The sequence below is a fragment of the Bos indicus x Bos taurus genome, chromosome 16, assembly GCF_003369695.1.
Source record: "Bos indicus x Bos taurus breed Angus x Brahman F1 hybrid chromosome 16, Bos_hybrid_MaternalHap_v2.0, whole genome shotgun sequence".
Lineage (NCBI taxonomy): Eukaryota > Metazoa > Chordata > Mammalia > Artiodactyla > Bovidae > Bos > Bos indicus x Bos taurus.
In genome coordinates, this window is record NC_040091.1 from 26,817,753 (window position 1) to 26,841,509 (window position 23,757).

Below are 23,757 nucleotides of genomic sequence, written 5' to 3' on the forward strand. Positions count from 1 at the left end.
AAGAGAGAAAGAAGGCTTCATGGCATTTCTCACCCCTCATTTTCAAAACACGCAGTTCAGATGACATAGTGGCATACAAATTTCATTCTCTAAGAGTATACCTTTCTCTGGACGCTTCATCTGGGATACCTAGGCATATTTCTCGGTCGAACCTTCCTGCACGTCTCAAAGCAGGGTCTAAGGAGTCTGGTCGGTTGGTAGCTCCAATGACTAGGACCCGAGCTGTAGCAGCCACATTATTCAGATCTAGTAAGAACCAGACAGAGGATGAGTGGTGAACAAGACACTTGACACTAAGGGTACTAATGTTATCCAAGTTATTAAGTGGTTAGAGAGAAAGTATTACACAATGACAATTATATATTATATATATGAATATAAAACATAACATTTAACATTTACCATTTATTAAATGCCTAATATGTGAAACGGAGAAGGCAATGGCACCCCACTCCAGTACTCTTGCCTGGAAAATCCCATGCATGGAGGAGCCTGGTGGGCTGCAGTCCATGGGGTCACTAAGAGTTGGACACGACTGAGCAACTTCACTTTCACTTTTCACTTTCATGCATTGGAGAAGGAAATGGCAACCCACTCCAGTGTTCTTGCCTGGAGAATCCCAGGGACGGGGGAGCCTGGTGGGCTGCCGTCTATGGGGTCCCACAGAGTCGGACACGACTGAAGCAACTTAGCAGCAGCAGCAGCAATACGTGAAAGATGTGAGGAAAATACAAACTTTGTCCTCAAGCAACTCAATCTATTTGAAGCACAGGAAGTATACATGCAGGTCAGGAAGCAACAGTTAGAACTGGACATGGAACAACAGACTGGTTCCAAATAGGAAAAGGAGTACGTCAAGGCTGTATATTGTCACCCTGCTTGTTTAACTTCTATGCAGAGTACATCATGAGAAACGCTGGGCTGGAAGAAGCACAAGCTGGAATCAAGACTGCTGGGAGAAACATCAATAACCTCAGATATGCAGATGACACCACCCTTATGGCGGAAAGTGAAGAGGAACTAAAAAGCCTCTTGATGAAAGTGAAAGAGGAGAGTGAAAAAGTGGGCTTAAAGCTCAATGTTCAGAAAACGAAGATCATGGCATCCGGTCCCATCACTTCCTGGGAAATAGATGGGGAAACGGTGGAAACAGTGTCAGCCTATTTTTTGAGGCTCCAAAATCACTGCAGATGGTGATTGCAGCAATGAAATTAAAAGACGCTTATACCTTGGAAGGAAAGTTATGACCAACCTAGACAGTATATTGAAAAGCAGAGATATTACTTTGCCAACCAAGGTCCACTTAGTCAAGGCTATGGTTTTTCTTGAAGAAGGAAATGGCAATCCACTCCAGTACTCTTGCCTGGAAAATCCCACGGACGGAAGAGCCTGATAGGCTACAGTCCATGAGGTCGCAAAGAGTCGGACACGACTAAGTGACTTCACTTCACTTAATGGTTTTTCCAGTGGTCATGTATGGATGTGAGAGTTGGACTGTGAAGAAAGCTGAGCGCTGAAGAATTGATGCTTTTGAACTGTGGTATTGGAGAAGACTCTTGAGAGTCCCTTGGACTGCAAGGAGATCAAACCAGTCCATCCTAAAGGAGATCAGTCCTGGGTGTTCGTTGGAAGGACTGATGCTGAAGCTGAAACTCTAATACTTTGGCCACCTCATGTGCAGAGTTGACTCATTGGAAAAGACCCTGATGCTGGGAGGGACTGGGGGCAGAAGAAGGGGATGACAGAGGATGACATGGCTGCATGGCATCACTGACTCGATGGACCTGAGTCTGAGTGAACTCCGGGAGTTGGTGATGGACAGGCAGGCCTGGGGTGCTGTGATTCACGGGGTTGCAAAGAGTTGGACACAACTGAGCGACTGAACTGAACTGAAGTATAAACAAAGCACTGCAGTGATACAATGGAAGATATTATGAATTCAGACTGAGGAATCAGGAAGAACTTAGGGAGCAGGTAACATTCCAAAAAGGCTTAAAGGGTGGATAGGCTATTAACAAGGAGACATAGGCTAATGAAATCGTACATGGAAGAAAGAGAATGAGTGAAAGCACAGAGGTACAAACAGCTGTGCCATGTTTAGACAGGGAGAGTGGTCCACCATCAGGAAGTCTGGGCAAGACACAGTAGTAAGTATCTCAAACACACTCGTGGCACTGAGACGGGGGAATACAACATAGCCTCCAGTTGCTCTGGCAACTAATTTAGTCACAGATTTTTATTCATGGACAGAATACAGGGCCTAAAGTGTGCCTTCCACAAGCATTATTTCTCACAACTGAACCAGAGTGGACTAGCGGAGAGACTGAGGTTTACACACCAACCACGCCGCCCCCTGCCCCACACACAGGTAATGGCTAACGAAGTCCTCTAACAGTCAAGTCATGAGAAGTTTATAGAACATTCTTTTGCCAACAGAAGCCACGAAATGTTTTTCTGTTAAGATGTGTGTTTTGGAAAGATAACTCTAATAATAATTTTGAATGGAATAAAAAGGAATAAATACAAGAGTTTGCTGTGATTTGAATACAATAATCAGGTAACAGATGAGTGAAGGCAGGCACAAAGGAAATAAAAAAGAAAACCCCAATTCAAGGTCCAAGTTGTAGATGACATCAAAAGCACTACACAAATGATTCAATGTGAAGGAGGAAGAGAAGGAAGAGACAAAGACAACTCAGTCTGGAAGCTGTTACCTTAAATATGGAATACAGAAGGCGGGTCAGACAGCAGGAAGGGCCACAGGCGAAGCCAGTGGACCCACTGAGTATGAGGGGACGTGGGACACTTACCTGCAAGTATCTAGCAGGCAGCGGTGAACATGGGTTGGAAGTTTATCAGAAATGAAGGTTAGAGATGTAATTTCAAAGTTTTCCAAAGATGAGCTGAACAGGAGATAGCTGGAAGTAGGGAGAGGGCAAGAAGAAAAGAAGATCAAGTGTGAAACCGTATGGAATATCTTTCTTTAAAGGATGGGGAAAAGGAGGCAAGTAAGAGAAAGTGTTAGAGAGCTATCAGAGAACAGGAGAAGGACAGTGTGTTACTCAAGTCAAGTGTGCTGACACCTGTAAGGACAAGGTAACAACAGTATCAGATGCTCCCAGACCCACTGCTAACACTCACTGGGTGCTTGCCCTGGGCCAGCACTACTCAGTAGAGTCCCTTCCACCAGTTAACTTTAAGAGGTGGGTTCAGAGGGGTGAGGGCTAAAAGCACGCCCAAAGATGTGGCCAGTGGTAACTGTCAATGACCTTTCTGGGATTAGTTTCAGTGAATGGCAGAGGCAGAGAGACAATTACATGGGTGGGGTTACAAAACAGAACCAAATTAGAAGCATTTAGTTGGCAGTAATTACTCTTTGAATAAAGAAAATATGCATAAGGTGTGTCTTTAAGTGAGACAGGAAAGCTCTTTAACACTTTTTGAAAACTGAAGAAAGGGAATCAGCTAAAAAAAAGAGACTCATATGCTACAAAAGGAGATCCGTGAACAAAGAGACCTATATTTCAAAGGTAACAAGGTGACACCCCGTAATTGAGGTAGCACCATGAGTTACAAACTTGCAGTCACAGCAAGATGTTCTCATAACTGAACCCTTCCTGCACTAATGCTGGCACAGAGCCAAAGCTGTTCCCCTGCTAATTCAGGGGTGCTTTCATTGTCAGAGCTAGAAACAATGACCAAGGGTAGCAGTCAGCTTCCTTTTCCTAGTTCATGTTGCTCAGACAATATAGTCTTGGTGATGAGTTCTGAACACAGCAAGGGTTAGTAACAGAATTCAAAAAGAACAATCATGGAAATCTGTTAAATCTTCAGTAATGAAAAAAATCCTTCCCCAGGAAATCAATACTTAGCAACATAAAGGTTGCTTCAAAAGCTTCTAGAAAGATAAAAATCAGACCTCAGCTAGGATTGGCCATCCACTATAAGACAAACTTCATTCCTTTTCTCCCTCTTCTAGAGGACTTGATCTTTTAAACTGAAGTTACATTAGCCAAAAGAATGAATTTCTGAGTATTTAAAAAAATGAAGCTTCAGTTCTTTTTACAGAGTTAATAAAAAAACTAGTTAACACGTTTCTTGGGTAACAGCTCTCATAAATAAAGCATTCGTGAGTAGGTCATTAATTGTATGTATAAATAAATATCCGGATTCTAGCTGATACTTTGCCAATGACTCAGTTTGCATCTGGCCTTCAGCTGTGTATCAGTTTTCTCATAAACAAATGGTATTTTTAACATCCTTCACATGTCTTAGTAATTAGAATTACATCTGAGTTTCGTTATTAAAATTAGAATTTTTTTTAAAGTGGTCTTAATTATCTTGTTACATATTAACTTACTTAAGAGTTTTAACTTACTACAATTTCAGATTTATAAACTCTGAATTAATAATGTTTTTACAAAATTCTCAAACTGTAGGAAGAAAAATGACTACAAGTCACAGGTTATTTGGGGAGAAAGAAACAAGCCCCCCAAAATCAAGTTCCTCTGCAGAATTTATGATTGACACCTCTATCCAACACTTTATTTCCTGTTTTGTCTCACTCTTGTTCCGCCTCAGCACTGAGAAGTATCAAAGAAAAGGGAGGGCTGAAACCAAGCAAGATCCTGCTGGGCTTTCCTGGGTACAAGCCCCTCCATGTCCTCTGCTTCTTGTCTGGTCCTCCCAGAGTTCTAAAAAGTGAACTCAAGCAGCTAATAATTAGAACAAGGGAGTCACAGGAAGGGATATACAGATAACAATCTGTAGGGATCTTTGAGTTGTTCTATAGCAAGTAAGACCCTCTACCCAGTGGAGCACAGTGACTACATGCCGACCACAAGCAGAGAGACCCCAGACTGGCTGATGATTAAGATTCCCGAAACATCACCATGCCACCAACCAATCAGAAAAATGTCCCAAGAGCTGATTTCACGCACCCTGAAACCCTCACCTCTAACGCTGCCTTTAAAAACCCTTGCCTGATAGCATCAGGGATTTGGGTCTTTCAAGCATTCGCTACCTACTCCTCTTGCCTGGTACCGTGCAATAAACACCGTACTTTCTTTCACCACAACCCAGCGTCAGTAAATTGGCTTTGCTGGGCGTCATGCAACTGGATCCAAGTTCAGTTCAGTAACAGGCTGACTATGTAAATTGAATTGTTTACTGTTTTCCCTATTCTGTTTTAAAAAAGGAAACCTTAAAACATACACAGAGACACACCAAAAACCTCAACTAACAGAGCTTTCAGTAATGTTCTAGTAATAAGCAGTCTGCTTAATCCCTATACTTAGTCATTTTTCCACATTTTAATATCTCTGAAATCAGAATGCTTATACTATCAATGTAATAAGCATTATGTCATATTCTGATTGTTGTTATGTCTTTTTCCTTCTCAGATGTACATAAAATGATGGTGCATCTTATGATAACATATTAGCTTCAATAAACTATGGTAATTCATTGAGGTCTGACAGAAAACAACAAAATTCCGTAAAGCAATTATCCTTCAATTAAAAAATAAATTTAAAAAGATGGTAATTCAGAACATAGGCCTTAAGACATTCCAAGAAAATTTTACATAAGAATAAAACAGCAGAATAAACAACCTACAACCTACCATCACAAGAAATGCAAATTACATATTATTTCAAATTTTCTTATGTACACAAAACATATGCTATTTTCCAGCAGGTAAGATCTAGTTCCAGAAGTTCTACTTGTGCTGATTTCTTTCTTCCAAATTTGTATCCAAAAACCATTAAACAAAACTGAAAAACAAGCTACAGATAGGAAGGAATTGTACTACATTTAACAAAGGATTTGTTTCTATAATATATTAAAATATAGTATTCACTCAAATTTTTAAAAATTCAATCAAAGGGAAAAAGATAAAAAAAGGGATTTTGGAAAGAATATGAAAAGCCAAAAACTATGGCAAGATGATCTACATCAACAGTAATCACGGAAATGCAAATAACAACAAACATGCCACTTTTCATCCCTCAGAGTGTCATAAACTAAAACAATTTAGTGTTGGGAAAAATCTGGAGGAAGGGTGACTCTCGAATAGTACTGGTAAAGACGTAAATGGAAAAGTCTTTTTGGAAAGCAATTTGCCATTTCTTATAACAATTTTAAATGTGTAATCTTTAACCATTACTTCATCTTAGAAAAATTTATGTGTACCAAAAAGGCCCATTTAAGGATATCCCTTACAGTTCACTGTAAAGCAAAATCAAAACAACTTGAATATCCATCAAATGGAAATATTTAAGTACAATATAATGAATTTATTCTAAAGGATACCAAGCAGCAATTAAAAAGAGGTAGATATAAATGGATTAAAATGGCAACATTTGGGCAGAAGGTAGGAGGGAGGGGACATATGTACACCTATGGTTAATTCATGATGATGTATGACAGAAATCAAACCAATGTTGTAAACCAATCATCAATTAAAAATGAAATTTTTTTTTTAAATGGCAACATTTCCAAGATATTATTAAGATACAAAGAGTATAGAATAGTGTGTGTGGTGCACAGTATTGGAAAAAGCAACACAAGATTTTAGTGTATTTACATATGTGTGTAAATGTGTTAAAAATAAATAATAAGACATACTTCAAAAATTAATGATATAATTTTTTATGAAAAGAAAAAGATTTCTGCTTTGTACTCTAAGTTTTATGCTACTTAAATATTTCATATCTTCACATCTTACAATATTTTAAAAAAAAAACATTATCTTAAAGTGAATTCACTGTTTCAAACTCACCGTCCATGCAGGTTAGGAGCTGGGCTACAATTCTTCGCTCCATATCTTTTGAAGCAATTTCTCTTTTGGGGGTAATAGCATCAATTTCATCAATAAAGAGGATACATGGTGCACTTGACTAGAAATAAGAAAAAAAATCATAAATGTAAATGTATTCCCTATACTGGTGTGGTTAAGTATATATGTATTTTTCAATCTTAAAGTTCAGAGACCATTCACCAAAAGAACTACCCTAAAGAAAGCAGTTTACACATGTCTTATTGTACCGACTTTCACCAGGAAATGGGGAGACTGGAAAAGAGGGGTACTAGACCATATGTTTATTAAGTACCGGCTGTTATGCATCGTACCAGCATAGCACTGGTTCAGAGCTAGATAAGCACAGAACTAATAACTAATTTTTCCCTTTGTCACTTTTATCCTCATTCATCATTGTCTTCACCATAAACACAAATGTGGTTACCTGTCTTTCTGTTGTACGCCAGTTAACAAACAAATCAAGCTCATTTTGGAAAACAGGTAACGCCTTAAAGAATGTAGCTGTGCTCTGCAGAGTATCCTTCCCACCCTCCACTGCACCTTCTGTACATGCCCACAGCTTTTCTAATGCCAGTCTATGTTTGGCTCACAGGAAACATCCTGACCAGGCCCACCTGTGAATGACTACAGGAAGGAAGAAATGAACACATTCCCTCTGGAGTCTGACTGGAACAAGGACTTTAGCCCTTCTCCTTTTTGGAATTAAAAAAACCTATATTCTAACGCAGGGAGGATGGTTTGGGGGACACTAGTCTATTTTCCGGAGAAGGCAACGGCACCTCACTCCAGTACTCTTGCCTGGAAAATCCCATGGACGGAGGAGCCTGGTGGGGTGTAGTCCATGGGGTCGCTAGGAGTCGGACACAACTGAGCGACTTCACTTTAACTTTTCACTTTCATGCACTGGAGAAGGAAATGGTAACCCACTCCAGTGTTCTTGCCTGGAGAATCTCAGGGACGGGGGGGCCTGCTGGGTTGCCGTCTATGGGGTCGCACAGAGTCGGACATGACTGAAGCGACTTAGCAGCAGCAGCAGCAGTCTATCTTCTGGAGAAGGCAATGGCACCCCACTCCAGTACTCTTGCCTGGAAAATCCCATGGACAGAGGAGCCTGGTGGGCTGAGTCCATGGGGTCGCTAAAGAGTCAGACACGACTGAGTGACTTCACTTTCACTTTTCACTTTCATGCATTGGAGAAGGAAATGGCAACCCACTCCAGTGTTCTTGTCTGGAGAATCCCAGGAACGGGGAGCCTGGTAGGCTGCTGTCTATGGGGTCGCACAGAGTCGGACCGACTGAAGCGACTTAGCAGCAGCAGCCCCAACTACTTGTTAATTTATTGACCTGCCACAGCAAGCAATACAGAGCTTGGACTAGGTAACAAATTTTGCTACTTTCTTACTATTTAAAAAAACATTTTCAAGTACTGGTAAAATATACTTTATCTTCTCAGCTTTGCATTTCAGACGCACTGGCCATATTCACCAGTCCCAGTGTATTTGGGACGCATATGATGACAATGTAAAATTAAACTTATCAGTATTTTTAACTTCTTAACCACAGTGATGACTAGTGACTGGTCAAAGGAGCATGATGTCATAGCCAGTATTTACATGGCTTTTGCTATGTGTTAGACACTACATTAAAAATTTACATAAACCCTTTAATACAATCAACAACCCCATGAGATTTGATCAGTATTATTTGCTAGTAAGGAAACTCAGGGTTAAGAGTGGTTAAATCTCTTGCCCAAGATTACACAATTAGTATGCAGTGGCCTAAGGACTTGAACCTCTGTTTCTAACTTGAAAGTACATTTAACCATAACACTATACTGAAAATAAAACTTCAATGGAATACAAATGTCATCTTCCTCAGAAGTTCTTAAGCAGCCAAATTTTAATGAGTTATAATCAGAATAAAAAAAAAATATCACAAGGATAATCTATTTTTAGCATATCGCTATCAGGTATGACAGTCAGAACTTCTCACCAATTATGTTATTTTCAGATTAAACAGATTATTTTACCCAACAATCTATCAATTAATCTACTTTAAACATTTAGCCATCATGAGGAACAAATTACTACGTTTAGAAAAGAATAGCCAGTGAACATGTTAACAGATACCAACCTTAAAGAAAACAAGAACTTCCATATAGCCTTATACAATCTGACAACCTGACATTATAGTCATTAGCTGACTCACCACAGCTTGTTCAAATAGTTCTCTTAGCTTCTGTTCGGATTCTCCAGACACTCCAGATACAATCTCTGTAGCAGCTACTTTGAGAATTGGAAGATCAAGTTCCTATGCATAAATATATTAAAAAATGACTAAATTTTCAAAGTTTCACTTACCTACTTTTTCTTTACTCAGTCCCTCTCTCAAAATTACATTTTTTAAATGACCAATTTTCTGAGGAACGTCGTATCTTTTTGTACTGTTCCAATGAAAAACATTACTTAAAAATCTGAAATTTTATCCAAACACATTGACTGGATACTTTCGACTTATTTTTACTTTACAGATATCATAAAACTGTTATTATCTCTTCTGAATAAAGGGTCTTGAATCTTAAGAAATATATTTGCCTTACTTAGAGCTGAGCCAAAACAAATCTGTTATTTATCTGCTGGATATGAAACAGCAGGGAGTTGTGACACAGTCATTTCCCACACACCCTACTGGCATTTCTCCACCAAAGAAACCCAGAGAAATAGCCAGTAACAAGTCAGAGGAGGCAGATTCTTAAAGGAAGAGAAACTACCACTGTCCCACCAATATAACTGGCAACAACCCATCCTAAACCCTATTATTCTTCTGACTATCTTTAAATTTCACTTCCTCAATGATATTCTCTTTAACCCTAATTCTTAACGTGGGTAAAGGCAGCATACCAACAACACACCACATGGCATTCTGCACTGCTTCTGTCTCCCACTCAGTGTAATCGTAACCATGAAGCAACATTTATTCGTGTAAAAGACAGTTTAACGCGTCTCGTGTATTAGATCAAAAAACCCCTTTTGGATAAAAACTGAGTTTCTTGTACTTATCACTATATCTCAATGTCTGGCACGCAATAGTCACACAAAAGATTTATTTAACAAATGAATAAATGAGGCAAATCTATCAATTTCTTCTAGAAAAACAATTTTCTTTCAAAGCACACTATCTATTAACGACTGACAGTGTGCTCCTCTTCAAACTAAACTTACTTGGACATTTTGCATTTTACAGTTTCCAAGAAACCTGATGGGGCTAAAATGAAAATTGCTAACTTTTTATTTTGCCAACTGAGTATCTATTATCACCATTTAAGAAAGGACATTTTTACACTAAAAAGGATAAAAACATGACTCTGGATGCAAATTCTGAATAAATTTGGTTCTATGTAAAATATGATCCTCCAGTTTAATTTTATTGCTCTTGAAAACCACTAGCTTAAATGGAAAGAACAGTGACTAAAAACAAGAACTAAAACAATGGGTAAGAACTAAAACTAAAACAAGAACTATGGGTTAAAAAAATGGGTTGTTTATAAGTATATTATTTGGCTTCCCACCCGACCCTTGCCATATAATTGGATACATTAAAAAAAAAAAAAAAAATCTCACAAAGAGCAGCATGAAAAGAATGAAGGGATCAGTCCTCCTGAAAATACGCCAAGTCTGGCTCAAGTTGACCAATGAGAAAAAATAAAAACAAATAACAACAAAAGAACAAAAGCAAACAAACGTCAGTAAACCTCACCCCAGCAATCGCGTGTGCAAGTAATGTCTTCCCACAGCCTGGTGGTCCATGAAGAAGAACTCCACGTGGGGGTATGACGCCCAGGTGGTGGTACACCTCTGGGTGACGCATGTGTACGAGCATCTTGCAGACCTCCTGTAGGAATAAACAGAACCATGTCCTTCACAGCCCCAAAGGGAATGAACCAATGTGGAATGAAAGGACCTGTTCTTTGGAGCAGCAACATGCAGTAGACAGGTTTTAGACTTACACCTGAGTTTGAATCCTGTTCTGGTAACTGTCATGAGGCATTAGCAATAACCCCTCTGTGAGCTTCCATTTCCAAAGGGTAATAATACCTACCTTGCAGAAAGAATGAATAGTAACTAGCATAGTAACTGAAACAGAGTAAACACAAAAAAACACTAACCATTACAACTGTTAAAGTGCTACTCCTGATAAAGCAAGTATCTTATGCACACTGTAGCTAAAATGGTGAAAAAACCGAAGATATGTTTCTTGTATCCCGCATGACCCTGAAGGGGACAAGTCAGGCTTGCCCTTCTCACTTTCCTGGCCTCCTTTTCTAGACTCAGCTCCTATTAGATACAAAGAGGAAGGCGTTATTTGAATACCTTATTGAATACCTTATTTGAAGGCCTTATTTGATTGGCAATATACCCATTTGAGGTAGAAATTCTAAATCTGAACTAACTTTTAATGTTGTATCATTGCCACCGACGTCTTCGAACTTCACACTGGAGATCTGTAATTCTAGCCCCTTGGCTTTAGCTGGTAAACAAAAAAGGAGGAGGTGAAAAGATTAGTGATTCAGTAGCGACTCAGAACTATACTGAATAATCTTTACATAAACAAAGGTCCATTAGACACTGAAATATTTTCTAGTAAATGTCTCCACACGTAGGAGGTTCCCCAGGCCAAAGAGCTTGGAATCACAATGTCTCGCTCAAAGCAAACACAGCCGCCGCCACCCACAAGACTTCCATCTCACCTCTCTTCTGCAGGACAGCTTCTATTTCCCCATCGACTTCCTGAAGATCTTCTTTCTTCTTTTTGCCTCCTTTGCTGTTTAGCTTGCCTTTTCTTTTTTTGTTACTCTCCAGAAGAGAAGAATCTTTTGAATTCTGCGGAAAAAAAATTAAACGTGTCATGCTTGGAACTACGCCATTTAAAGGGGGGGGGGGGCAATTACTAAAAAATAAATAAATAAAAATACATTTCAACCCTGGTACTTTCACCCATTAGCTATTCCCAGCATTTTAGCTTAAGGGTGACCTCTGCTGGGGATGTCCTTTTCCACAACCTTAATGCTCAGTTTACTTCCTAAAACCTGAAAAACCTTTCCAGAATCTTCTAGATAGAATTAATCTCTTCTTCACACTCTCAGAACACTGAATTTGCAACTGTGGCAGAGCCTATACAATCTGCTTGTAAATGAGTGGCTCACCTGTCTATGTTATTTCTTCCTCACTGAGTTGTGTGCTTCTGGAGTTCAGATAACAGCATTCATCTTTTATTCCTCACTGAGCCTTTTACGTAGTTGGTACTCACCTGATGTCTAATCAATCACTAAATTAAATATGACTAGAAAGCTGCTCTGACAGCCATATAATTTAACATAAAAGTCGAGCTTTGTCCTTGACCTTGCCAACAATAATAATGTTCTTTAAAGACAAAGTAAATAGATTTGGAAAAGGCCTATTAATAATTCAAAAGCAGAGGGGAGAGGCTTCGCCAAATCAAAGAGCTTGGTGCTTGAAAACCACTTAGAATGGCATCACCCGACAGAAACATAATACCACCCACACATGAGATTTTAAATATTCTAGTTGTCATTGTTTAGTTGCTAAGTCATGTCTGACTCTTTTATGACCCTGTGGGCTATAGCCCACCAGGCTCCTCTGTCCATGGGATTTCCTAGGCAAGAATACTGGAGTGTGTTGTCATTTCCTACTCCAGGGGATCTTTCCGACCAAGGGACTGAACACATGTCCCCTGAACTGGAAGACATATTCTTAACCACTGCACCACCAGGGAAGCCCAAATATTCTAGCAGCCACATTTAAAAAGGGAAAAAATAAGTGGAAGTATTTTTTAAGAAAATAATAATCTATTTTATTTAACCAAATATATTCAAAACAGTATCAACATATAGTCAGTTTAAGAATTATTAATAAAATGTTTTACATTGTTTTTACAATAAGCTGTCAAAGTCCAGTGGATACTTTATATCTACTGCACATCTTAATTCAGACAAAAAATTTTCAGGAGAAATACTTGATGTGTTTATATTTTATAAAATCTATAGCTGAAAAAGTATATTCACATACCCAAGTTATTTAAAATATACGCAGAAGTTTCCTAATAACTAAACTGACTGATAGTTTTTACATTTAAATTAAAAATTCAATTCCTCATTAGCACTAGCTCCATTTCAACAGCTCAAAAGACACAGGCAGCTAACATTTCCCATACCAGACAGCGAGACCCAGAGCCCAAGCAGCCACTCTACTGGGAGACAGATTACCTGAAACCCCCTCTCTGCCAGGCATTAAAAGAATCAAGTAAGAATGATGTCCGATGTGCTCACTCTGTAACAGTCCATCAAGCTTTACTTTTTTTATATATGGTATATTCCAATTTAAAAAGATTAAAAAAAGGGACTTCCGTGGTCATTCAGTGGCTGAGACTCCTTGCTCCCAACAAAGGAGGCTTGGGTTTGATCCCTGATCAGAAAACTAGATCCCACATGCCACAGCTAAGAATTTGCATGCTGCAACTAAGACCCAGAGCAGCTAAATAAATATTTTTTTAATTAATTAAAAGAAAATTATTTTAAGTATCTATTTATTTTATCCATTTTCATAGTATATCTATTTATGTTGGATCCCTCAAAGTATCATCCTAAACTGAAAATAAACCACACAGATATTTTAGCAGCTACCCTCCCTTCTGTCTACAATCATCAATTTTCTGTGATGCACACCAGAGGTAGTTACTCCTTAACTTTCACTAATAAAAACAACTCGGGAAGTTTATCAGGCACTAATTCACAAACTAACAACTTCACGCTAGACATATTTTAGCCAGGGACACATTATTAAACAAAGCCCCTCCTCTCTTGGAGTTGCCATTCTTATACAACAACCCAAAAACAATTATACAAACAGTCATTTTAAATACTTAAAATATAGTGATTTTTTTAATTACTTGAAAAAAGTAGGGTTAGGAAACAGAATATCCAACGATGCGCTATTTTACATGTCTGGGAAGGCCTCCGGGAAGATCGCAAGTGAAACAAGATGTGAAGAAATGATGGTGGGACTTCCCTGGTGGTCCAGTAGTGAAGACTCCGAACTCCCAACAAAGGGGCACAGTTTGATTGATCCCTGGTGGGGGAACTAAGATCCCACATGCTGCACGGTGCAGCCAAGAATAAGAATCAATATAAAAATTAAAAGAAGAAATGAGAGAGTAAGCCACAGGAATCTCGGGAAAGATGTTCCAAACAGAAAGTACAAGTGTGACTGTCCCAAATGAGAGAAGGGTCAGCATATTCAGAAACAGCAAGAAGCCCAGTTGTGGCTGAGGCCAAACTTAGGAGGTGGGAGAGGAGGGGAGCAGGAGATAAGATTAAACAGACAGCACAGAGCCAAGTCAGGCAGGGCTGCCAACTGCAAGATCTCTGACTGAAGACTGAATGAAGCCACTGGAGGATTTTTAATAAAAGGACAATCATCAGACTTAACTCGTAAAAAAATGATCTCTGTGTGTAGAATAAACTAGGGGATCAAACACAGAAGCAATTGAAGGTTATTTCAAAAGTTAAGGGAAGAAAGAGTAGAAGCTTGGACCAACATGAAAATGATGACCATAGTGGGAAGTGAGCAAATTCTATCTCAAGTTTGTAAGCCTTTTATAAAACACAAGAATCTACATGGTGTTACATTCAATGAAAAGGGTGTAATGTATTCCAACTACAAGAGGCTAAAATGCCAGCATAAAAAATACCTCTGTCTCAGAGATCGGCTTCTTATCATTACACTTCTCATCTGATAGATCCGAGAAAAAACTGTCCTTCTTTCTACCCGGGGTTTTGTCAATAAACCATCCTCCTTCAGAACCTTCAGCAGGGGCCTTTGAAGGAATGGAGCCTGTTCTGGAAGTTATCCGTGGTGGTGAAGTAATGGATTCTTTTTGTTCCATCTCAGGAGTACTTGAAACAGAATCCAGATTTCCTTTCCGATACAAGGAGAGCAGTGAACTGTTCATATGATTTGCTGACTGGTGGAAACATGATTTTAGCATAAATTACTCAATAGGCACTCATGAAAATTTGATTACATGTATTAAGTTTTCTATATTTTCTTCTCAATACCTTTTCCCAAAACAATTACAGTCAGAAAATACATGTGCTCACAATACAATACTTCACAAACATTTACTATTCAAAAAGATGAACCCCCTCCATTCCAGGTTAATGTACAAATTTATACTTGGCAAATAAAACCAAATAAGAAAGGTTGTTTCTAAAACATCGAAGTATGAAAATGAGCTGGTAGGCAATTATTATCCTATCAATTCAACTAGATCAAATATAACGATATCATCATGACTTTTCTGGCCATTCTCTTCCCTTCTTTTTCCCTGTGTAACAGGCTATACACACAAATACTGGAAGGATGGCCAATCCATGAGTTCAATGCTCCACACAGAAATATTCAATTATTTACTAATGAAGATGTTCAAAGTCTCTAACTCTATTCCTTACTGGTCTTTTCTGAGGAGGATTCAAAATGATTTTCTAAAAATCAAAGTTGGTTCATTAAATATCTGGCTTACCTGTGGGTCTGGGTAATCTTCCATACTTGAATCATCAGAATAGCTTTCAGTATACCTCAGTAAAAAGAAGAAAAGAAATGTAAATGATTTTCTCCCACATCCTAAAAAAAAATACTACTCAAAACAAGAAAATAAACTGAGGCAAAATACTATGGTGGTAAAGAATCCAGGCTTTGGAATCAGAGAAGTGTGGATTCAAAATACAGCTTAAAAAAAAAATTCATCTTCACCAGATACTAGCTTTGTAATCTGAGCCTCAGCTTCCTTATCTATAAAATGGAGATTATAAATGATGTCTATCTCACTGGCTTATCGGATTTCCAGATGGCACAGTGGTAAAGAATCTGCCTGCCAATGCAGGACGTACAAGAGACACAGGTTTGACTCCTGGCTTGGGAAGATCCCCTGGAGGAGGGCATGGCAACCCATTCCAGTATTCTTGCCTGGGAAATCCCATGGACAGAGGAGCCTGGCGGGCTACAGTCCATGGGGTTGCAAAGAGTCAGACATGACTGAGCACGCACACACTGGCTTATCAGAGGATTAAATAAAAGCTTTAAAAAAATTGTTTTGCCCTACAATTCATGCTCTACAAAATTATCAAGAGTTAAATGAAATACCACAGATACAGGAAAAAAGTATAAGTAATTATTCTACATACTCTTGTGACAGAGGTCTAAGTGTATTAGCATAAATCATAAAAGAACAGATTGAAAGATATGACTAGGTAAAGATGTATAATTTTTCAATTAAAAGTCACTATAAACAAAAATAAAATGCAAATGGCAAACTGTGACAAGCATTTGTAACACATATAAAAAGAGATATTATTTTACACAAAGAGCTCTGACAATAAGGAAAGTCCAAATAGATCTCAAATGAAAAACAAAATCCATAAATAAGCAATTCACAAAGGAAACACAAAATTAGTTATCAAAATATTACGAGTGAAAATAACACAATCAACTTTTTGCCTATAAAACTGGCAAAGATTAAATAACAAATATAACTAGAACTGCAAGCATGTTGAGAAATGCACTCTTTATACAAAACTGTTGGGAATATAAACCAAAGGCAACTTTTTTGGATGGCAACTGCATATGTACCAGAAATTTCAAAAATATAAATCTTTTTGATCCTAGAAATACCGCTTCAGGACTTCAACATAAAAAAGAAATCTGTACAAAGATATATATATTAAAGGATTATTTATTACATATACAATAGTGCAAAAATGGTAACAATTATAAGCCCACAAATGTGAAACTAATTATAAGAACTATGGTAAAGCCAAATAAAAAAAGAGCAGCTATAAAGAACAAAAAGGAGTTATCATCCATAGATCCTACAGTTATTAAAAGGAAAACAAAAGAGTATCTGGAAAAGTTTTATGTCAATAAATGCCACAAATTTTCAATGCCAAAATGCCAAAATAGGTGAAATGAACAAATTTTTTTAAAAGTACAATTTACCAATGCTGATGTAAGGGAAAAAAAGGGGGACGAGACCTATGTCTACCAAAATTAAATGTTATCAAACTCCTATCCACAAAAAAGACTCCAGGCCCAGATGAATCCTGGATGAATTCTACGAAATTTTCCAGAACAAAATAACAGTAACATTATACAAACATAAACTAGAGACCAAAAAACCCACACGCTTTCCAACTAATATTATAAGACCACTATAACAAAAGTCTGAAGAGGTTAGATAAGTATTCTGCTAGAACTCATACCAAAACCTAACAAAGAGGAAAAAAAAGAAAGAAAAAATTCAGATCAATGTGAAAACAGATGTAAACATCTACAGAAAAAGATTAGCAAATAGAGTTTTAAAATATATTACAAAGATAATGTTTTAGGACCAAGTAGGGTTTGTGGCAGGAATGCAAGATTGGTTTACCACTCAAAAATCAATAAAATTCACCAGATTCATAGAATAAAGGGAAAAAGCCAATAATAAAACCCTTAAATATCCACATAAAAAGCATTTGACGAATGTTATACCTATTCACGATGAAAACTTTCAGCAAACTAGGAATATTAGGAAGCTTTCTCAATCTGATAAAGAACACCTTTTAAAAAAACCTACAGCTAACATACATTTTGTTACTTAGTCACAAAGTCGTGTTCAACTCTTTGCAACTCGGTGGACAGTAGCCCACCAGGCTCCTCTGTCCTTGGGATTCCCCAGGCAACAATACTGGAGTGGGTTGCCATTTCCTTTACAGGCTATCTAAAGTTAAAGCCTGATCATACCAAATGTTGGTAATATGTAGAACTCTCACATGGTAACAGAGGAACTCTCACATACTGCTGATGCAAAGGTAAAATGATACAAACATTCTGAAAAAGAGTCTGGCAGTCTCAGTTACCATATGACTCAGCTATTCCGGTTCCAGTATTAAGAAATGAAAACACTCTCCACAAAAATGCCAGTACATAAGTGATCATAGTAGCTTTATTTGTAAAAACCAAAAAACGAAAACAATCCAAAACTAATATGTAAGCAGATTAAAAAAAATAGTGGTATATACATACATACATACATACATACAGGGCAATAAAAAGCAATGGAATTTTGATACACACAACACTGATAAATCTCAAACTTATTATCCTGAATGAAAGAATCTAAATTTTTAAAGTATTAATGCATACTCTGCAATTCCATATATACAAAATTCTAGAAAATATAAATATATAGTGACAGAAAGTAAATCAAAGGCTACCTCAGAATAGGAATGGAAGGAAAAATAAACTGCAAATGGGTGCAGGAAAATTTGTGAAGCTGATGGATATGCTTAGTATCTTGCTTAGGGTAATGGTTTAATGAGTATATAGATATGTCAAAAATCAATACACTGTACATTTTTAAAAATGTACCACTAATTGTACGTCAATTATACTGCAATACAGTCATAAAAGTGTCAACAATATTACTTCTTAAACAAAAAATTAATTGACACCTTTTTACATACCTGGCATTGTATTAGGACAGAGAAAAACAAAGCTAACGAGAAAGTTCTGTAAGTAACACAAATAATCTCATATACCAGATGACAGAAACACTATACTAAATTACCTTTGAGTTAAGGAAAAGCTGAGAAAGGAGTCCAAAAAGGCTTGAAAGGCAAGAAAATAACCTTTTGAAGGCTGACTCTTGAAGGCTGAGTGAAAGTTCATGAAGGGGAAATGAACACTCCAGCTACAGAAAACCACCCACACAAAGGCACAAAGAAAGAATCTAACCTCTCTGAGAAACAGCGAGTATTCCGCATGTCTGAAATAAGTCTGGAGAGGTTAGGTAAGTATTCTGCAGGAACTTATCAGCAATGAAGAGCCAAGTTATCCTGTTTGGAAGTTTTACAAGTAGGAATGTAACATGATCAGGTTCAAGTTTTAGAAAAACCCTCCACTCCATAATCCTTACTCATTATCCTCTTCACCGTGTCTTGCTCTTTTGGCCAGATGTTCATCTTCTAATTCTGCTAGATCCTTATGTTCTTTCTCACTACTAATTATGCTAAAAACTGAAACAAAAAGAAAAATGCCATGAGCTGAAACAATTCTATGACTTCATTAATAATTCGGCTCTAACACTAAAAGACTTACCTTTTTCCACCTGAATCCTAAAGGCATTTCTTTTCCTTCGACCATAGTCTATACTGAAAAACATAACAAGAAGTTTAGTACCAGGGTCTCCACCAATATTTTCCCATTAAGCTCAATCTAAATTGAGAACTTAACCTTACATGTATATATAATTATGTCACTATACTTACATTAACCATAAGCCTATTTTCAAACAAATTCTATGTTTACATTTTTACTACTCTAATTTTCCTTGACTAGAAATAGGGTTATAGCCGCAGCAAAGTTGCCACCTTGTACTGAAGAAGACAGAGGAGGGATGAAATGAAGGCAGGCTACTGGATTTCTTGGATCCCACAAGACAAGCCAAAAGAACAATGCAGCTGTGAACATGTGTTACCTTTCAAAAAAACGGAAAGGCGGCTCCAAGGGAAGCTCCAAGTTGGCAGGGCTGCCACTCACACCATGCACCCAGGGCGCACAGGCCCAGACAGAGGCACTGTCTCTCGCTTGGTCCCAAAGAGCAGGGCAGTCATTCTATTGAGTCCAGAGGACAGAGCACTGAGCCAAAAACAATTACTCTTAAAGTCTAGTGAATCTGCCTTGCCAGGTTTTGGACTTGCTTAAGACCAGGACACCTTTCCTCTTCCCAATTTCTCCTTTTGGAATGAGAATGTTTATCCTATGCCTATCCCATCATATTTAGGAAACAGGTTAAGTTGTTGTCTGACTTCACAAGTTCACAGCCGGACAGGAATTCTACCTCAGGAGGAACTATACCTCGGGTCACACTCATGCATGCATGTTAGTCACTCAGTCGTGTCCAACTCTTTGTGACCCCATGGACTGTAACCCACCAGGTTCCTCTGTCCATGGAATTCTCCAGGCAAGAATACTGGAGTGAGTTGCCATCTCCTTCTCCAAGTCACACTTGTACTTGAGTTAAATGATATTCAGATGAGATTTTGGATTCAGAGTTGATGCTGAAATTGGTTAAGAACTTCTGGGGTGGCTGGGATGGACAGAGTATATTTGCAAACAATGAAGGCATGAATTTGGGGGGCAAAAGGGCAGTGTTAGGAGCTTAACTGTGTCCCTCTAAAATTCATAATGTTTAAGTCCTAATCCTCAGTATCTCAGGATATACCTGTTTTTGGAGATATGGCTTTAAAGAGGCAACTAAAGGGAGGGAGGGAGGAGAGGCGTTCAGGATGGGAGGGATACATGCATACCTGTGGTGGATTCATGCTGATGTATGGCAAAAAACCATCACAATATTGTAAACAAATTATCCTCCAATTAAAATTAATTTAAATAAATAGACACATTAAAAAAAAAAAGATGTAACTAAAGGGACTTCCCTGGAGGTCCAGTGGTTAAGACCCTGCACTGCCAATGCCGGGGGCATAGGTTCGATCCCTGGTCAGGGAATAAGATGCCACATGGCACACAGTATTGGCCAAAAGATAAAAAGAGGTAACTAAGGTAAAATGAAGTCATATGGGTGGGCCCTAATCCAATATGACCAGTGTCTTCTTAAGAATAAGAGATCAGGATACAGATGCACACAGAAGGAAGAGCAAGTAGAGACACAGGGAGAAGATAGCCATCTGCAAGTCAGGAAGAAACCTCAAAAAGAAAGCAATCCTGACAACTCCTAGATCGTGAAGCTGTAGCCTCCACAACATTAAGGAATACAATTTCTGTTGTTTAAGCCACCTAGTCTATGATGCTTTTTGATGGCAGCCTTAGCAAATTAATATACAGACAAAGGGAGAGAAAAAAACAGAGACACCAATACACAAAGCAGGGATAATTAATGAGGAAAGATATCAGAAGACCTGGAACCGAGGCACAAAAGAAGGATTTAATTTGTAGTGCAAAGACTGCAGGAATGACACATTTTTAGATAGTCAGGAAGCTGAAGGAGATCATGCCTGATGGTTTTCATTTTTTAGTGAAGAGAATACTACTACTGACGAGTGAGTAAGATGCTGAAATCTAAGAAGTAGCCATTTTCATTAACAACAAGGGCAGCTCCTTCCATATAACTGGTGCTTGATAAATGCTTATATAAATGAACTGAGTTCTAAACCTGTGGATTGGTGAACTAAAGCTAGCAGCTATAAATATCAACTGGAAATGCAGCTATAAATACCAACTGGAAATTTAGGTAGGATGGAAATTTAAAAAATGGCTGGAAAGGGACTTCCATGGTGGCGCAGTGATAAAGAATCCCCTGCCAATGCAGGTGACACGGGTTTGAACCCTGGCCCAGGAAGATCCCACACGCTGCAGGACAACTAAGCCCATGCGCCTCAACTGCTGAGCCTGTGCTCTAGAGCCCAGGAGCCACAAATACTGAGCCCAAATGCTCTAGAGCATATGCTCTGCAACAAGAGGAGCCTCCACAACGAGAAGCCCAAGTACCATAACTGGAGAGTAGTTCCTGATGGCCACTAGAGGAAAGCCCTCGCAGCACGAAGACCCAGCACAGCCACACAAATAAATAAATAAATCTGTTTTTAAAGAAAGGTAGGAAAGAAAAGCAAAAATTTGGAGACTACATTTCTTTACCTGTACATTCTTTGTAAATCACATGCTAAGATTCCAGTGTCCACATATTTGCCGCATCTGTTACTGGTGAGGTACTGAAACAGAAAACATGACAAATACAGCACAGTAGTTCACACTCAGTGACTGTAATCAATGACTAAGCAACTGAGCTATTCGAACATGTTATACTTTAATGCAAACTCATTAATAAAGCATGCTAGAAACATAAACAAAAATCACCAGACAATTGCCAAGTCAGAATAAAAGAATTTAATTAACATTATTAATCACTATGAAATGCAATAACAATAACCAGAATGGCTATAAGGCAGTAGGTGAGAGCTTATTATATCCCAGATTCCCAGACATACCACAACAAAGCACTGAACTCGTAAGAGCACTAAGGGATATTTTAAATTTGAAGGAACACAGTATTTGATCTGTCCATCTGCAGGAACTACATATGACCCTCAAACAACATGGGTTTGAACTGCACTAGTCCACTTACAGCAGATTTTTTCGATAAATACATTTTACAGTACTACATGATCCAGGGCTGGTTGAATATGCCAATATAGAACCACAAATATAAAAAGCCAACTGTAGCTATACACAGATTTTCAAATGAATGGGGCTGGGGGGAGAAGGGAATGTTGGCATCCCAACCCTCATATTGTTCAAGGGTCAATTGTACTAGCCTGAGACAATTCATGGTTTCAATATTAAATCACCTTCTAACGATGTCACATCTTTGCAAAACTGGGTTTCCAGCGTTTCTTGTAATAAAAATCAAGGTGGAACAGGAAATGAATAGCAGTGTCAATCTGATCTCAAAGTATGAGAAGTTGTGCAGTGCCCAAAAGGCATACAAATTTCACCAGTAAATAACTGTGGTTATTTAAGAATGAAATATTGGGTCAGCCAAAGTAAAAAACCTGAATGGACTTTTTGGCCAACCCAATACAAACATACTGGGGCCTGGGCTTCCCCGGTGGTTCAGCTGGTAAAAGAATTCACCTGCAATGTGGGGGACCTGGGTTTGATCCCTGGGTTGAGAAGACCCCCTGGAGAAGGAAAAGGCTACCCACTCCAGTATTCTGGCCTGGAGAATTTCATGGACTGTATAGTCCACAGGGTCATGAAGAGTCGGACACGACTGAGTGACTTTCACTGACTGACTTTGGGACCTAGAAACAAGAGCCTGGTAAAGCTGCCTGGTAAAGCTGTTCTAGGGGCCTTTTACACATTCTCTTTTAGTGCTCACAATGCTTTGAGGTAGATGTTACTCTCCCCCTATTTTATTTTTTAAAAATTATTTATTTATTGGCTGTGCTAGGTCTTCGTTGCTGCGCAGGCTTCTCACTGCAGTGGCTTCTCTGGCTGCAGAACAGGGGCTATAGGACGCAAAAGCTTCAGTATGTGCAGCTCCAGGCTCTAGAGCACAGCCTCAGTAGTTGTGGTACATGGGCTTAGTTATTCTGGGGCATGTAGGCTCTTCCAGGATCAGGGATGGAACCATGTCTCCTGTATTGGCAGGCAGATTCTTTACCAGTGAGTAACAAGGGAAGCACTCTGCTCTGATTTGAAGCTTTAAAAGCTTACTTACTTGCTTCAGAACAGATCAGATCAGATCATTCGCTCAGTCGTGTCCGACTCTTTGCAACCCCATGAATCACAGCATGCCAGGCCTCCCTGTCCATCACCAACTCCCGGAGTTCACCCAGACTCACGTCCATTGAGTCAGTGATGCCATCCAGCCATCTCATCCTCTGTCGTCCCCTTCTCCTCCTGTCCCCAATCCCTCCCAGCATCAGAGACTTTTCCAATGAGTCACCTCTTCGCATGAGGTGGCCAAAGTACTGGAGTTTCAGCTTTAGCATCATCCTTCCAAAGAAATCCCAGGGCTGATCTCCTTTAGAATGGACTGGTTAGATCCCCTTGCAGTCCAAGGGACTCTCAAGAGTCTTCTCCAACACCACAGTTCAAAAGCATCAATTCTTCGGTGCTCAGCCTTCTCCACAGTCCAACTGTCATATCCATACATGACCACAGGAAAAACCATAGCCTTGACTAGACAAACCTTTGTTGGCAAAGTAATGTCTCTGCTTTTCAATATTGATATTTCAATATTTCAATTTTTCAACCTTTTCTAGGTTGGTCATAACCTTCCTTCCAAGGAGTAAGCGTCTT

The 23,757-nt window shown here is 38.7% G+C and overlaps 1 protein-coding gene across 7 annotated transcripts in view; it reads right to left on the reverse strand.

The window, feature by feature from the left end:
* Positions 1-23,757, reverse strand: part of NVL (nuclear VCP-like) — a 179,187-nt gene that overhangs the window by 150,971 nt on the left and 4,459 nt on the right. For 5 of the 7 annotated variants that reach the window (XR_003514886.1, XM_027564535.1, XM_027564534.1 and 2 more), the window contains exons 2-12: positions 21,589-21,662; positions 19,033-19,085; positions 18,851-18,950; positions 15,419-15,473; positions 14,588-14,860; positions 11,568-11,700; positions 11,271-11,347; positions 10,577-10,711; positions 9,029-9,130; positions 6,782-6,899; positions 102-246 (exon numbers count right to left, since the gene is read on the reverse strand). Coding sequence is in view for 6 of the 7 variants with exons in the window: in XM_027564535.1 (XP_027420336.1) it covers positions 102-246; positions 6,782-6,899; positions 9,029-9,130; positions 10,577-10,711; positions 11,271-11,347; positions 11,568-11,700; positions 14,588-14,860; positions 15,419-15,473; positions 18,851-18,950; positions 19,033-19,085; positions 21,589-21,662 (1,265 nt within the window). In the remaining variant the exon portion in view is untranslated. The remainder of the gene's footprint in view (positions 1-101; positions 247-6,781; positions 6,900-9,028; positions 9,131-10,576; positions 10,712-11,270; positions 11,348-11,567; positions 11,701-14,587; positions 14,861-15,418; positions 15,474-18,850; positions 18,951-19,032; positions 19,086-21,588; positions 21,663-23,757) is intronic. The other 2 variants (XM_027564538.1, XM_027564539.1) reach the window with 2 other exon arrangements.